This window comes from Falco punctatus (assembly GCF_963210335.1).
Source record: "Falco punctatus genome assembly, chromosome: 11".
NCBI classification, from domain to species: domain Eukaryota; kingdom Metazoa; phylum Chordata; class Aves; order Falconiformes; family Falconidae; genus Falco; species Falco punctatus.
The window spans coordinates 11246178-11263001 of NC_137591.1; the positions used below are offsets into that span (position 1 = coordinate 11246178).

Genomic DNA, 16824 nt, shown 5'->3' on the forward strand with positions numbered 1-16824 from the left:
TATCTCTATCTGGGAAGATTTTGGGTTGGTACAAGATTAACATTTTAATCCATCTTTTAGTGTTTTAATGGGCTCATGTTTCCATAATTCTGGTAAATCTGATGTGAGTGATGCTTTGCATTTTCACATGCTAGATTTTTTCAGCAGCGAGATACAATTTAAACAATGTTTTCTGCGGTATTTTTAATTAATAGAACTGTCCTTTATATTAGAGTAACCATTTGGGGAGTTAAGCAGTGTGACATAATGGAAAGAAACAAGCAGCGACGGCACATCTGTATTATAGTTATTCTGGTGCATAATACCTCAGGTGTGTGAGCACTACCAGTTGTACGTGCCATTCTGGAACATCGACGTTTGTCCTCTCAAAAGGTAGCAGTGTTTCAGTCGTGTAGGCAGACTGAACATGTGTCTAGACAATTGTATTAATGGAAGCTGAAAGCAAAATGAAAGTAAGTTTGTTTTGTAGATACTTCATGTAGGTGAACTGCAAATAAATTATTTCAACTTGAGAAGATGTAGCTCACCAGTTGTTATGACAACTGTTGAACTAATAATGCTGCACCTGTGTCTTTTATAGTAAGGCCTAATAATGCATGCAAGGGTGGAGTGAGATTTAGAATTACATTATTTTAAAGGGCTGTGCACCCAAATATTATTATCTTATTCAATAAAGTTTTTCTAATAATATTAAGACCAAGCCATGTTCTGCTTTTTTGGAAAACAGGATAACGAAATTTCATGTGTGGCTTTTTGATACCCTTAAAAAATCGTTAGGGTGCTTTTGACAACTCCTAGGTTGGGCTCCAGGCAGTGACTCCCTATTTCTGTGAATGTGTTGGATGAATCAAAAGTTGTTAGAAAGAGGCCATATCTTAGTGAATGCATATGGTATTAATTCTTTATCACAAACTAACGTACACCTATTAAATGACACGCTACTCTGAAGAGTAGCTAAGTGGAAAGGTCTATTGTGTATGTTTAGGCATATCTGCTTGATTAAATAACTTTAAAAGAGCTACACAGAAAGAAAACTGATGAGGAAAGTAAATTCTGTTCTGCCTTATGCATCCATTAAATTGTTCACTAATTTTTCTGAATGCTTTTGCAACCCAGCTGACATCAGATCTTTAGGAATATTACTGAAATCCCAATTGACTTGGCCAGTTAGAAAAACAAATCTTTACTTCTTTAAGTAAACATGTTCTATTCAGAGTAATACATAGAAATGCACTGAAGTGAACTGAAATTGTGGCAGGGATAGAGAGATGTTGTCCTTGTGACTTTTACAGCTGCTATTAGCTGGATTGATAAATGTATAATGAAGGGTAAAAGTTTACTTTTATGTTGGTTTTCCATTGGAAGCTCCACTTCTTTGTGATTTGCTGTTGCAGGAGAACAGCAATTGAATTAGTGGCTATAATTAATAGGATTCTAGGTAGACAGCAGGGCTGAAAGGACCTGAGGAGGTTTGCAGGGTACAACGATGCAGAACAGGCATCCAGTAAAATGTGTTCGTTTAAGAAATGTGAGCAAAGGTTAGAAGCCCTGGTTCCAGGTATTCCTAGAGAGGTTGTGTGCTGGCATGGCAGATGATCTTGTGACTCAGGGTAGATTTTGCTTCCCATTGGGCTTTTACAGTTCTGTGGGCCAAGGCAGGAGGTGGGAAAGGAAGTAAGAGGAGTGCACTGCTGCTGAGGCTAATCTGTGTGTTTGCTTAGGAGTTTTGAAACATCTTGATCTATTTCCAGTGAGTAATTTCATCACTCGGTGACTGAATATCTTTAGCTTGTCTCTCTAGTCTTATGTTCTGGGTAGTATAGGTCTTTACGTATTGAATCCTCCTTGCTTCCCACTGTCAGGTGTATCTGGAAAGCTCAGCTTGAGAATCAAAACTTTAGAAACTCTCTGGTTTAGAAATTAACTCTGATCAGGTCTATGTTAGGAGCAGAAATGAAAGAAGAATTAGAATGACTGGGCAACCATGTTCAGCTGTAACACAGCAAGAACACCTTATGAACGGTCTATTGGAGAATGGGGATTTTGTCCTGGACTATGTATGTTTCCTTACTGTCATCTGTCTCTCTTCTTTAAATCAAATATACTTGTATATTCCTTCCATTTTCATGCCAATTTTTGAATATTTGTTTAGACAAATGAAATACACAATGAAATCTGGTAATATAAAAGAGCATCTGACAATTTTAATTTATTTGACACTATGATAAATTAATTTCTTCCACTTCCGTGTTAAATGACATGAAGGTTATTTAAATATGAAACTTAAACACCAACCGATAAAAGTACTTTTGTAACTACAAAAACTTATGAAAAGAATTTGCTATGAAATTACAGTTAACACTTAATGCAACATGTAAAAATTAATAATTGAAATTATTTTTTTAAACAGGCTAATTAGAACTTCTAACAAGTGGAACCAAAGTGCTAATACAGAGTTTAAATTTTTACATACTAATATTACTTGCCAAAGACTTCATCTAGATCAGTGAAAGAATATTCCGGGGCAGTTGACAGACAACCTTTTATTTCTTCACCAAAGCTCATTAATGCAGATGTCATTGTTCAGAACATACCATTCAGTGGTATTATTATTATTATTTTCTCTTTTTCTGATTTGTATTTCCAGAAATAATTCAAACTTGACCTCATTTAAATGGAGAGAGGGAATTAATTAAATTTGCATTGACGAGCACTTTGTTTGCTTTTTCCTGGAATTGGGAGTGGCTACTGGGGTTGATCTTTGTGCTTGCTGTTTTCCATAGTGAACCAGAGACTAGTTTGACGGAACTGTAAATGCAATATGAGAAGAACTGGGAACTTTGCCTTAAGGGAATGCATGAGCGTTTGTTCCACTTGCATTTTCATGTGCATGACCAGAGAAAAGCAGACCCCACCTGTACTTTGAGGAATCTCTTAACTCTATTCATTATTGAGTACTTGGCAAAGGTCATTTCAGTTCTAGGTAGTAACAAAAAAAAAAAAAAAAAAAAAAAAAAAACCAAAAAAAAAACCACCAACCAGTGTTAGATATTAGGAAGAAAGCTTAATTTGCACAATTTTTGCCACTGTATAAACTGGTCATGCTCCTAAATCTTGAACACTTTGTGCAGTTTTGGTGACGTTATATCTAAAAGATATGGTGAAGGCCATAAGGATGATTACTGGTGTTCAGAAAGCTTCTGCAAAAAGTCTGACTTAGCTTGGAAGAGGAATGACTTGGTGAATACGTATGTCATGTATAAAAGCATGAGTATCATGAAAAACTGAACAGAATGCGGTTGGGCACTTTGTTAGCACAAGAAAAGGTCCAGCTGAATTGAGGCTGACATTTTTAAAGCCGTGAATTGACTTTTACACAAAATACAAGCAAATTGTATGCCTTCCCATTTGGGAGGCAAAATTTATAAATGTGTCTAAAACCAAAACAATTCAACGGATTTACATAGAAGCACTGACTGGTAATAAACTGTAATACAGACTATGGCCTAAAAGTCTGAGAAGGTATCATGGAAGCCTGGATGCTATTACCTCTTGTTCTTGCACTTTTTTTTTTTTCCTTAAGAATTTATTGTAGGTTGTTGTCAGAGAAGGCGATTGAGAAACTTTGGGTCTCGCCCATTATGATTGTGTGATATTACTGGTTTCAGTAGTGTGGTACGTTACAGAAGTGGTCTTAGGTAAGTTGAAGGTGTAATGCTGGAGAGGATTCAGAATGCATGGGGTAATCCTAGAGACTGAAGGGTTTCAGTAGTAGAATAACGTACAACGTTTCATCTAACAGCAGGTTTTTTGCTTTAGCAAGAAGTATTGCATTTTAATGTCACATGCCTTGTTCTTTTGGGGATAGTATGTGCACTAGAAGGTGATGGCTGAAGAGCAGTATACATGCCTATTGAAATATGGAGCCAGCTACAGGCTGTGTCTGCATGTAGTGTGTTGGCATGTGGCCCTCAGTACCTTGCTTATGTCAGGAAAAACAACTTTGGAAGGGCTTAAGATAGGGCTTTGAATTTATTGTCTGAAGTGTGCCTTCTCTAGGCTGCCTGCAGGGAAGTGGGTGGAGATTAGTTTTAAGCATCTTGCTTTAATTTACTGCAACCTCAGTGCAGACCCTCCCAGTAACTGTGACGCGCACAAGTGAGATTGTTTCAGAATAAAGGTTACAAAAGTATCAAAATACTTCATAGAAGGTTTGAGGTGATGTGGAGGTCGCTTCTTTAACAAATACAAGGTTTTCTGGTCACCCTAATTTAGGCAAACTCTGCAAGCACAATGTTTGCAAGACTTCCAACAGCAGTCCAAAATGTCATGTCTAGGAGTTGCAGTAGTCTGTCTACTGTAGTATCTACGGTTAGATCATTAAGGAGCACTTAATGAACTGCCCTGGTCACTGATACTACCAGTGGTACCAAAACAGCAGGTTAGGAGACCTGAATCTTCTGCAACATCTTTTCTTAATTGGCGGTTGGAGTTTTGCAGAGTTTCACCTTGGGTTTGATTGTACCAAAATACAAAAAGATGTCTTGCAGCAGTACAAGTTTTGCAAACTGTTGATGTGCTTTCCTTTTCCATTGCCTATTCCAAAGGTACTGGGAACATTTTGTGTGAAGTGGAACCTGGGTATTATACTTCTGCGGTGGTTTTATTCTTGTTGCGTACTCAGACCTAGTTCCTACTTAAAAACTGTAATTCTGTGGTGTTCATTTATTTAGATGCCCTTAAATTCAGAGAATTTTGCATGGGCTTTGCTCTGGTTAGGTCCATTTTTCACATCGCTGTGAATTGTTTTCAAGGTTCATAAAATCAGCTTCTTAAATTATATGACTTTGGTCAATAGTTTGACATGCCTTAATTGCTATACAGTTTGTTCTGAAAAGCATATTTATTCAGAAGGTAATGAACCTTGTTTAAATATAGTCAACTGCATTGACTTTGTCCCTGTTTTATCTTCTACTTCCTACTCAAATGTTTGGTAGCAGCCTCAGAAGGTCACATCTAAAGGAGTTCTGTACCTGTGCTGAGTTCAGCATGATGGGAAGACTGTCTGCAGCAGGTGTTGCAGCATGTCCCTATACACACTGAAAAATTACCCTTTAATATAAAAACAGGTCGTGATAGGTTAGTGCTTTTGTTGTTTCCAGCGTGTGGTGCTTACTAGGTTGTGGTACAGGGTGGGATGCTCAGAAAGTTCCCAGGTCAGTATTGTGTATGGCTGTGTCCACTTGTGTTTTACTTCATCTTGGCTGGTAGTTTGTAGGGGTTGTGAGGCTGCTTGTTGTTACTCTGCCTCCAGAAATGTGGTCATGGCTCACAGCTTAGGTGAAGACATGTTTCCCTCTTTCTAAACTCCTCTACACAATAATCACATCTAGTTCCTGGAAGGAGAAAAAACTTATGAAAATGTGGGGGTTTGTTAAAGAGAATGACCCAGAGGATAAAAAGGTGGTGATTCTTTTACTGTTCCTGCTGTGTGTTTATTTTGAGCCTCTGTCAAATCTGTCTTAAAAACTTTAAAAAATAAAATAAAATCCACATGCTTAAAGAATGGCATAACAAGTGCAACAAAACCCAAAACTGATCAAAGAATGGAATCATATCCAAACAAGGAAAACAAACTCAAATATAAAGGCATAGTAAAGCACACCTAAAGGGATCCTGGGAAACAGCTGATGGCATCAAAACAGTAATAAAACTTTTCAGATGTTTCAGGAGCAGTAAACCTATCTGTTTGCTTCTGGTTAGGTAAGATGGCTCAAGGAAAAAGAGGCCATAGCAGAAAATCTAATTGTTGTTGATATTTTCTGTGGAGGAGTAAATGGAATACTGGATGTATTACCACCATGAGTCTCTTGAGAGGGGAGTCTGGCTGTACAGGAGCGGGTGAGGAGTGATGTGGGTGCGTAGAGGAGGCGAGGCACATGGAATGGCCAAGCCTACTTGTGGTCTAGAGTCTCGTTATTTTAGCATCAGGTTTTAAAATTGCTATGAAGTGTGGAATCCCTTTCATCAGCCGTGTGCAGTTTCTCCACTCTTCCCTTTTATTTTGATTCAGCTTATTTGTATTGCCCTTTAGTAAACTAAATCTGGGAAGTGATCATTTAAAAGCAAAAATGCCCTTTTCGGGGATCTTTTCCTTTATTAGATTATTTCAGGTTTTGTTTTGATCAGAGATAGAATAGGTTTGGGCACATGCACTGTATTTGCTCACTTTCTCTTTCTGTTCTTCTCTCTAGTCATACTTTGTCATGTTTATGCTGTTGAACTGATGGGGGGTTTGTTTGTTTTTTAGTGACTACAGTTCCTGTCTCACCTCTTTGATGGAAGAGGACTATGACCAAGAAGTGAACTCTCCACTGTAGAACAAGAAGCTCCTGTGGAATAATTGTGTCCCTTTAAAAGCAGCACCCAGTCTAAAAAAAAAAAAAAAAATAGAGTAGAAGAGATTATTTTTGGACCTGGCATTTTTTTGTTCATGTGACCTATGTTTCAGCATGTAAATGGTGAAAAACGGGGAAAACATTTGTGCTTGCTTTTGAGCTTTATATCAAGTAGTGCTTAGCTCTGTGGAGCATTAACCACGTTACGTGAAGATCAGAGTATATCCTAGCATTCATTTTTTAAAATACTATACCTTTTTTTAGCAGATGTATGTGATAAAAATGAAGTTTATATTTTAAGAACACTTGGGCAGATGCTTCTTGTTTAGGTCTCAGCATTTGGGGCAAACGTTTTTATGTAACATTGTCCTTTTTCCAGAGTGTTTAGGTTGATCGGCTGCAGATCATGCATTATCCAGCAGACTTGAGTGTATCTATTCAGTATTAACCATGGTGTTGCTCTGAATGTTGTCATGCAGACTTGACAAACCTTTTTGTAATGTAAAGGCTGACTTCTCTACTACCACGACCAGAGAAAATTTAATGAGGTGAACGTGGTCGTGGCTTTTTTAAAATACAAATTACCTTCTTAGGTATCTTTTTTTGTAGTGAGAGTGCAAAGATTGGTTAAAATGAGCAGCTGAGGGGGTGAAGGGCACAGTTGGCACGAAGTGCGGCCTCTCGTGCTCTGCTTCGAGACGCACTGTTGCCTGAAGGCTGGCCTTACAGCATACTGGGGAAGGAAGGAACCCGAAGGTCAGTGAAGCACAGAAACTGAGGACATTGGACTGCAGAGGCCAAACTCAGGGTGAGTGATCATATGTACTTATTTCTTTGCTTGTGTAGTGTTGACTTGTTCATAGATAAATTAAAGGTGAAAAATAAAGCAAGACGATGAACTGGAGAACTTTCCACAAAAAGGCAGAACTCAGTTATACAGAGCACTAATGGAATTTTCATCGTTTTGAGCAGTGGAAATTGCTATGACATGACATGTGGGAAAGAACAACTCCGTTTCGGACTCCTCAGTGAGGCACCTCTGTTGGTCTTCAGTTAAACTTCCATTAAGATCCTTCAACCAGTTTGTGTTCTGTTACTAATCATTTGGTTTCTTAACTATGAAACCAGTTTCAGCATAGGGTATTCCCTGATGCATGGAAGTTGGTAGATCTGGATACAGTTTTAAGTTGGGAGTGCAGGAGCTGGCACATAGTTGTCCTTCAGGTCTCTGGTCTTCTGTCAGTGTCTCTTAACATCCATCACCTGTTTGGTCGTACTTGATGTATGGCCTCTGGAATAAAACATGGCAGTGATCGCCCCTTTGTAGACTATGACACCATGAGCAATGAAGGAACTTACCCCATATTCTGCCATGTCTTGCTTTTACATATCTGTGCATTGTATGGCTTTTGTATGCTGTTTGTTCGGTTTCCTTGCCACCTACACACCCATCCTATCATGAATTTCATGGGTGTGTTAATTGTAAACAGGAAGTAACTAGGAATGTTTAAGTTCTTACCTGTTCTATTCAGAGGAACAAAGTCAGCAGGGAAAAAAAAAAAAAAACAAAACACGCTGGAGTGTAATATGAAAAACTACAGTGCTTTTCCCCTCCTGTTCATATAGGCCAAGCTTTGGGAAATAAATTGTATTATTTCAGTTTGGAAAAGATGACAGTCAGGGAATGTTCTTTTCATTTACAGATCCTGGCCATGAGGTTTGATGCCTCATTTTATTGAAGGGAGACACTGGACCTAAATGGCGCAGCATGACTTTGTTCCTGCCTGGCTTAACTTCTCAACGCCACAGTCAACCAAGGTAACATTAATACAGGTCACCTCCTTTTACAGCTGTGACAATAATAATAATTAAGAAAAATAAATGCCTTGGTGTTTCCTGGAATGTGAAATGTTTAACTACTTTTGTGTTTTTAAAGAAGGCTTTTGGAAACTTAAGGTGATGATGTGTTTTAACCCCAGCCAGCAACTAAGTACCACGCAGCTGCTTGCTCACTCCCTGCCCCTACCCTCCAGAGGGATGGGGTGAAGAATCATAAATTAATGTAAAACTCGAGGGTTGAGATAAAAACAATTCAATAACTAGAATAAAGCAGGAAGAAAAAAACCCTAAAACAATAATAGCAATAATGAAAAGGAGGGAGAAGAGGAGAAGAATAAAATCCAAAGGGAAGGGAGAAAAAAACCCACATGACGCACAGTACAGTTGCTTGCCACCTGCTGACCGATGCCCAGCCAGTCCCTGAGCAACAATCAACAGGCCCTGGCCAACTCCCCCCAGTTTATATACTGGACACAACGTTCTATGGTATGGAATACCTCTTTAGTTCAGGGCAGCTGTCCTGGCTGTGTCTTGTTTCTTGTGCCCCTCAGGCCTTCTGGCTGGCATAGCCTGAGAAACTGAAAAGTCCTTGACTTAGTATAAACATTACCTAGCAACAGCTAAAAACATCAGTGTGTTATCAACATTGTTCTCACACCAAATCCAAAACACAGCACTGCACCAGCTACTAAGAAGAAAATTAACTCTATCCCAGCTGAAATCAGGACAGGTGAAAATCATTTTTGTTGTCTTTGTCTTGACAAATGTATCTCTTCTATTTCAGAGGAAGAACAGTCTTTGTGTTCAGACATGGAAGTAGTTCAGTGTCTTTGCACTGTGTCTTGAGTGGGATCCCAAACAGAAAATCCTTAAAGAAATGGCCCTAAAGCTGTGGGAGTCAGGACTTGAGCTGCCATGTATTTACATTTCAGGATACAATTTCAGTCTAATTTATGAAAATAATCTGACCCTTGTGGAGTAATATATTGATAAGCCCTTGGGCTCTAACTCCAAACTCAGAAATACTCGTTAGGTTTTTTGCAAACTTAAAATGAGGGCAGTTTGCCTGTCACCTTCTTTACAAAACTGATTCCAGAAGCAGCTTGGGTTGACCCCGGAAGTCTGCTTTAGGACTTCAACAACTTGTGTCGCTTCTGCATGGGGTGGAGAAAAACATTTTAATACCAAACCAGATTATGATGGACAGCATTGGTGAACAAGAAAGAATACACCTTTCGCCTCCATGCTTAAATAGGAGGACACAAAAGTAATTTCAGGATGTTTGATCCATTTTTTTATTGATCTGAATTTTTTATAAATGAGGGAAAGTGAAGAGCAAAAGATTCTTTGGAATCTTAATGCTAGAAGTATTAATGTTTTCTACAGAGTCATAGTCCAAAAGTGCTTTAAGTTACTTGAGTATCTCTGAATTTTAACCAGACTGATTGGATCCTCCATTGCTGTCTGCTCCTCTGTTTAGGGGGAGTGAATCAATGAGCACATATGTATCACAGGATTTCTTAAATTAATTTTGCAGAAAGTATGTGTTTGCAAAGACTGCTGATAGTAGTGTGTTAGGTTCTCTTTGATTCTGTGTAAGACAGTGGATTTGTGTGCCTTTCTGATCAGGCTTACATGATTGTTGACATTGGCTAAGCGATGGAGATATGGATGATGTATTGAAAACTAGTAGAGAGGTGAAGGGGGTGGGTTTGGTTGGGGTTTTTTTTTCAATCGACAAAATGTTGCCGTTGGACTGACAGGCTCCTGGAGCGCCCTGATGAATGCTTCATTACATCTCTTTTTACTTTCTGCAGTCCCCTGCAGCCACCTTTGAGAAACATGGAGAGCATCTTCCACGGGGAGAGGGCCGCTTTGGGGTGAGCCGTAGGAGACACAACTCCTCTGATGGATTTTTCAATAATGGGCCCCTCCGAACTGCAGGAGGTGAGTAAGAAGGATCAGAATGTAGCCTGTGAGCAAACATTTTGGAATATTCTGCAGAATATAAACATTTTCCCAAACTGTATTTTTTCAAAACATCCTACAACAAACTTGTGCTGTGCTCTTCTCTCACGTCATGTGCTCAGGCCTTGAGGGGTTTTTATGATAGCTGTATGTGCATTGTATAGCTTGGTTTGATTTCTGTTATAATCACACAGTAGCTTAATAAGGTTGGTATAGTAGTTTACTTGGTGAACACTGACTTAACAACAAGAAAAACAGCCTGATATTTCCGATATTCTGCACGCTGTGTTGACTTTTTTATTTGCACACTTATCTCCTTTTGTTTAGACTGCTGGCATCAGCCGTCCCTTCTCCGCCATGATTCTGTAGATTCTGGTGTTTCTAAAGGAGCTCACGTTGGGCTTTCTGGCAGTCAGCCTGGCTGGCATGGTCCCTCACGGGGCCATGATGGTGTGAATCAGCGTGGTGGAGGAGGAACTGGAGTTCATCGCCACTGGAATGGCAACTTCCATTCTCGGAAAAGTTCCGCCTTTCAAGAAAAGCTGCCTGTTGAATCCAGGGAAGAGAAGAAAGAAGATAAAGAGCAGTTGCAATTTGAGGAAGAAGATTTTGTAAGTGTGTAGCTTCTCACTAGAAGTGGCTTTTCAGATCTCATTTTTATTAGTGCTGATAGGTGACAAGGATCTAGAGTTGCATTCCATTCCATGTTTGAGATTACAACAGATTTAACAAATGATTCTGATGCTGACAGGATGCTGATTGGTACTCAGAGTCCTCAGGACCTGACAGCCTGTTGTATTATGGATGCTGGCATGTGTATTTTAACAAATGGTTATTGTGAACTGAAGACACGTCATAACACACAAGCCAGATCTTCATGGAAACCCATGAGGTGACACTTTGGTCTGCCACAGGAAGAGTAATTGTGTTGACTTTGTGGCATTGCTTATGAAGGTGGTTTTTGGTTTGTTTGTTTTTTTTTTTTCTTCCCTCCTAAGTAGGCCTGTTCAGCTTATCTTCAGTCTGCCTGCTGTTCCTGTCTCCTACATTCTGGTACATGTTGGTGTTTGTGATAACCTTCCCAAGCTTGTTCATGATGTGCTCAGACTTTTGCAACTGTCTGTCTTGAATCCTCTGGAGTAGTATTCTGTTCTCAGAGATGTTTTCCTGCCTCTGTTAATCTGTGGATCAGGGTTTCTTGAGCCGTTTCTTCCATCAGTATCTCAAATTCACCAACTTTCTTCTTACCCAGCACACTGATTCATGTGGTATTATTAGTATGATAGTCTCTTACATCCTGGCTCTGTTTTTACTGGAATATCTTTAGTTTTCCAAACTTTCATGAATAGTACTTGGACTTGCAGCTTTCATCCTTGCCATGTGCATTCCTTAATGCTAACACTTTGAGATATATGCACCTTTTCTGCTTTCTCTTTACAATTTCATTTTTTTTCTCCTGTCCCCTGAAGATAATTTTATTGTTACCAGACCATATGTTTTGCTTTTTGCATCCTATTTCTTGCGGTCTGTAGGCTCTTCTTGACCAGTCTAATGAGGTCATTATCATCTGTAAGGTTCTAGTAAACTCATTTCCTTCACCTAATGCAATTCCTCTGACTTTTCCTTCATCTTCAATGCTAAAGCCATTGCTGCCTCCAGCGATGAGAGTTTCTGGTGATAGTACATACACTTGCGTGTATCATCATCTTGGGCTTTTTGCTCTCTTATTCAGTGTTTATCTCTGGAAGGCTGTTCACAGCTGAAATTGTCATGGCAGTTTGATGGCACTGCTGCTATTCAGGAAGTCAGGAATTGAAGTGAAATACATGCCCACTGCTGCTTCAGGGCAGAATCTAGAGTCTACACTTAAATTGCCACAGGAACCAGTTTGATTTATGCTGCTGGGTTTTTTTCAATGAAGTACCAGGGGAGCGATCGCGTGCTGTTCTTCTTCATCTCCTTCTGCTGGGAGTGGTAGCCAGCATCACAGGGTGGTGAACACCTGGAGAGCAGTGATAAAGCTTGCGTGTGGATTTCTGTTAATTTGATTTCTCAAGAATACTGTAATTCAGGATTTCTATAAGCCTGTGCTTTAGACTGTCAAAAGCTGGTTGAAATGTAGAAAGTTAGTGTTAATGGTTGTGATTGTGCACTGTTGTCTATCTTGGTCTAAATCTTTTTTCCATACTACTTCATTCTCCTCTTCAGTGCCTTGATGAGTGCCTTTCCCCATCTACATGGCTGTTTCTTCTGTAATTACTTCCCCCAATTTTGTTAAAGATGATAATGCCACACACTGTCTAGCAGCACGCTTTGCTAAATAACTCCTGTATTGTCTTTGCCAGAGTGGTGAAACTAATGTATGCTGTGGTTAAGTGTGTAGCTGTTAGGTCTGTGTGGCTGAGGATGGCAACGCTTCCCCTGAAAGGTCTGCAACACAGGCTGTTAGTTTAAGTTCTCCTGTGGTGTGAGTACCCCTGCTATAAAACTGACCTGTAACTAAAAAATGAAGCACTGAAACAGGAGTTTCTAGGGTCTGAGGCAGGAATTTATGCTATGGTGTGACATTTTTTCGTAACTCTTATAGAACAGGAATGCCTACTATTTCAGAAGCTCGTTATTAGAGACTTATGCTGTCACCATAGTAACTAACATATGAAGAATTCATTAAAAAGAGGAAAAAGATGGCTTTATTTTGAATTCAAGTTATTTGGGACGGGGAAGAGGAATAGCTAAATCGCAAGCACTTGTCATTGAATGCTTAGATTTTTCTGTACTTCGCTTTGAGCTCGGATGTGTCCTTAGTTGTTCCACCAGGTTGAATTGTGATACTGAATCAAAGGTAAGTCTGCAGAGCGCACTGAGTCTGCGTGCAGTATTGCCCTGAAAAGTGGACTCTGAAGCTTAACATAGTCACATGTAGCTTTTTTGTCAGTAAAAAAATATATATATATATATTCATTATTCCTTTACATTAGGAGCCTAGTATTGCTTTTGGGTTGTTGTTTTTTAATTGGTTAATGCATTATTATTGTATAAAATTATTTGGGAAATTAGACAAGATTCTTCATATACGGATGATGAGGATTCTGGTTTATATTTTGAGCTGCTTATTAAATACCTAAATCTGTTATGCGTGTATTGGTTGGTGGCATCTACTTAATTGTATAGTAGAAGACATAAGGGCCTATCCTGAACCCTCTGTTGGCTGAAGCCAAGGAGAATACGAACTTGGGTTTCAGATGTTTTGTGACAAAGCACCCTTCTAGTTCAGATGCTGTTCACAGAAACCTGCTTACACTCTGGGTTCCTAGAAGTAAAACATTATGTTAATACTGAATATTTTTTTTGTTATATGCAATATGATCGTATACTAATTTGCATTGTCTTTTTATAGCCATCTTTGAATCCAGAAGCTGGAAGACAAAACAACCAGAACAAACCTTTAGGGACACCTTCTGGAGTATGGGGTAGGTGAAAGTATTTACATCACTGTACAGAATGCTGATGCTGAAGCAGAGAGTTGTGACCGATGTTCAGATGCTATTTTTTTCCACTCAAAAATGTTTTTAAAAACTTACCTAAAGCAGACAGTTTGCAGCTTTTTCTCCTTTGTTGTTTTCCTGCCACAATCTTCACTGATCTCTTAGCCTTTTTGTCTACTTGAAATTGTGCTTGTCTTGTCATAAAAAAACTGCTGGTGGCAGTAATGTCATTGTTCTGCCTTTGCTTCCTGTCTTAACTGCAGTTACAATTCCATGCAGACATCACTTGAAGGGCAGAGCAGATTTGAGAGAACTAGACATTAGTTCCTGACTTGTGATCTTCATATTAGAAATACAGCAAAACTGTCATAGTTCTGTGGTTTGGATTTATTTGGGGGTGGGTTTGTTTGGTTGGTTTTTACTCAGAACAGGCTTGCTTTTGATTCTGATGTGGTATGCAAATCTGTGCCTTTAAAAAGAACCTAAAAATTAGTGAAACAAGGTACCAGTTCTAGCAGCTAAATACAGGTTTGTTAATCTCTAGTTAGAATATAGCTAGATGATTTGAGTTAGATACCGTAAATAGTACAACTACAAAAAAAAAATCAAGAACACTTCTTGCTGTAGTACTAGATTGTGTTCTTTTTGCATGTTTGTCAGGTAGCTATTGTTCTGCTCAAAAAATAATGACAATTAGTATTTATGGGGCTTTTAGCCGTTTATACTACTACTGTTTTTAAATTGTTTTGCTCCTGCAAATATGTTGATTTGGCCTGAGAAATATTAATTGTGTTTGTAAAAGCACTGTGTCTTTTGAGATATGTTATGCAGAGTATTTTTGCTGTGTCAATGAATTAACAAAGCTGATCCATGGTTGCTCAAAAAAATGCCACTATCTGTTCTGATTCCTCTAGTATGGCGGAAGGCTGTTAGCTGATTATCACTGTTGGGTTTTTTCCCTTCAGTGTCAGGGGAGCTGTTAAACAAAAAAAGATTGGACTTCGACATCCTTATCCACTATCTTTGCTCAAAGCTGAAATGGAAGAAGAGCTGATAGCAGTCTCAGAATCAGATGTGTAGCATCTAAGATTGAAAGGGGAGAAACTAGCAGTATACTGAAGCCGTTATGAAACTGAACATTTGTATTTCAGAATCTTTCTCATGTTAATTTTTACAGAAAACCCCCCTAGTGCCAAGCAACCTACCAAGATGCTGGTCATCAAAAAGGTTTCAAAAGAGGATCCTGCCGCTGCCTTCTCAGCTGCATTTACATCACCTGTTTCTCACCTGGCAAATGGCAACAAAGCCACCACCATTGTCCCAAGTGTCTACAAAAATCTGGTTCCTAAACCTGCAGCTCCTCCTTCCAAGGTACAAGGGTTTCGAACCAAGTTAGTGAACTGCAGTTCAAGGGAGAGCTCTCTCCCTTGACAGGGGAATCAACCCCCTAACAAATAGCAGGAGTTGGAATCCCGGTAGTTTCTAGGGTAGCGGTCTTTACAGTAGAAGTCTGTTTACTACTAAAATTGTTGTTCCCTATTAAAATGCCATTTGGTCTTGTCCATACAGAGAACTAACCTCTCTTCTGACTATACGAATGTCTGAATGGGTGTGTTCTTATGCATTAGACAAATCCTTATATTAATTAGACAAAACAAGCAATGCCAGAGAAATGGAACGTGTGCTACAATGTGCTTGAATTGTTCACGTGACTACCTTGGAAAATCTTTATTAGGTTACAATACTTTGATGTGTTTAAAACACAATTGAGGCTAAGATCAGATTAGATTGTAACATCCTGCAATTTAGCTCTAATTTAGTTGAGCCTTAAAGACAGCCTGGAAAAGTAATGGGGTTTGTGCTATAATTATTTTACTGAGAGAAATATAGGAGTGTTGAAAAAAACAAGTACTTTTTTTGTTTGTTTCTTGGTTCTAGGCTTTATGTTGCCCATTTTTCCAGAGAATCTACATGTATAGATACCCTAGAAACTTTGTAGGATTGATAGTGAAAGTATTGAAGAGGCTAAAGAAAATTATTAGCTAGGTCATTCTTTAAAAAGGTGTCCAAATACGTTGAGTGCTAAAATTTATTGATAACTAATGCTGGCTGTGACATTCCAACAAAATCTTCCCTATGATTAGAGTAGATCAGTCTTACACACTTCAAAGCAAAATAGGAAAGATTAACAACTTTTTTTGTAAGAAAGCAAGCTGAGAGCTTCTTTCCCCTTTCTAAGTTTCTCTTAATTCAGGCTAAATTCTGCCAGCTACAGGAAAAATCCTAGTGATTAAAATTATTATCAAATAAGCTTACATAAACCCTTAATTTGACAACTGATCTCCTTCTCAGTGAGATGGGATGAATTGGCCCATTATATAAGGCTGTTACTAAGTTTTTCAGTCCATATACCTACTTGTTTAGAATAGTTAAACAAGATGCAGCTTCTGATGGATAGGGGCCTCCTGTGGCTTTTATTTTTGCTTGTACAGCTTGACTGATACATGTGTATATATAGTCTTACCTATTTTTAGTCTGGATGTTTTGAGTGGTCTTTGAAACAAAAAGTCAAAGATGCAGTTTCTGTCCAGACTCTTAAGATTGTCTTTTTGATTGCTTCAAAGTAAACAGAGTTTTAGTGAACAGGAATGCAAACAGCTTTTCTGTCTTAGCTGTTGTGTGCAAAGATAACTTGCAAGCTCTGAACGTTAGTGCTATACCAACTGTAGAGATGGAAATGCATTTCTGAAGCTATGCAAATGTCTGTTGTTAGTGCTGGTCATGGTATACCTGTTGCTTGAAATTGTAAAATTTGGACATAAAAGTCTGTGTACCTTTTACTCCTTGCTGTGCCGTCACCACTGCATTTGTTTGGGCTACTTCTGAAGCCCATGGTTAGAGCTTTTCCATTAATTCCATCTAGAAGAGCTGCTTTTGAAGCCTTTCCTAACTGTTCTGAAATTAGACTCTGTAAGTTTTTCGATTCCTGAGATTAAACAAAAAATGTATTAATTGGTGCTCACAGTTGGAATAAGCCACTTAGTATTTTTCAAATTATCTATAAACATTATCTTTTTCTGAGACAGCCTTGTGACTATGGTGTGGAAGTTCAGCTTATGTGAAGGATAATGGTA

The 16824-nt window shown here is 38.8% G+C and overlaps 2 protein-coding genes across 2 annotated transcripts in view; both read left to right on the forward strand.

Annotated features, from left to right (window-relative positions):
• The window catches only part of IPP (intracisternal A particle-promoted polypeptide), a 106133-nt gene that overhangs the window by 31901 nt on the left and 57408 nt on the right, over nt 1–16824 (forward strand). The window lies entirely within an intron of this gene.
• The window catches only part of GPBP1L1 (GC-rich promoter binding protein 1 like 1), a 35247-nt gene that overhangs the window by 9244 nt on the left and 9179 nt on the right, over nt 1–16824 (forward strand). The window contains exons 2-7 of the mRNA XM_080406098.1: nt 6311–7206; nt 8102–8216; nt 10055–10184; nt 10533–10816; nt 13603–13675; nt 14868–15061. Coding sequence (XP_080262224.1) covers nt 8157–8216; nt 10055–10184; nt 10533–10816; nt 13603–13675; nt 14868–15061 — 741 coding nt within the window. The 5' untranslated portion in view covers nt 6311–7206; nt 8102–8156. The remainder of the gene's footprint in view (nt 1–6310; nt 7207–8101; nt 8217–10054; nt 10185–10532; nt 10817–13602; nt 13676–14867; nt 15062–16824) is intronic.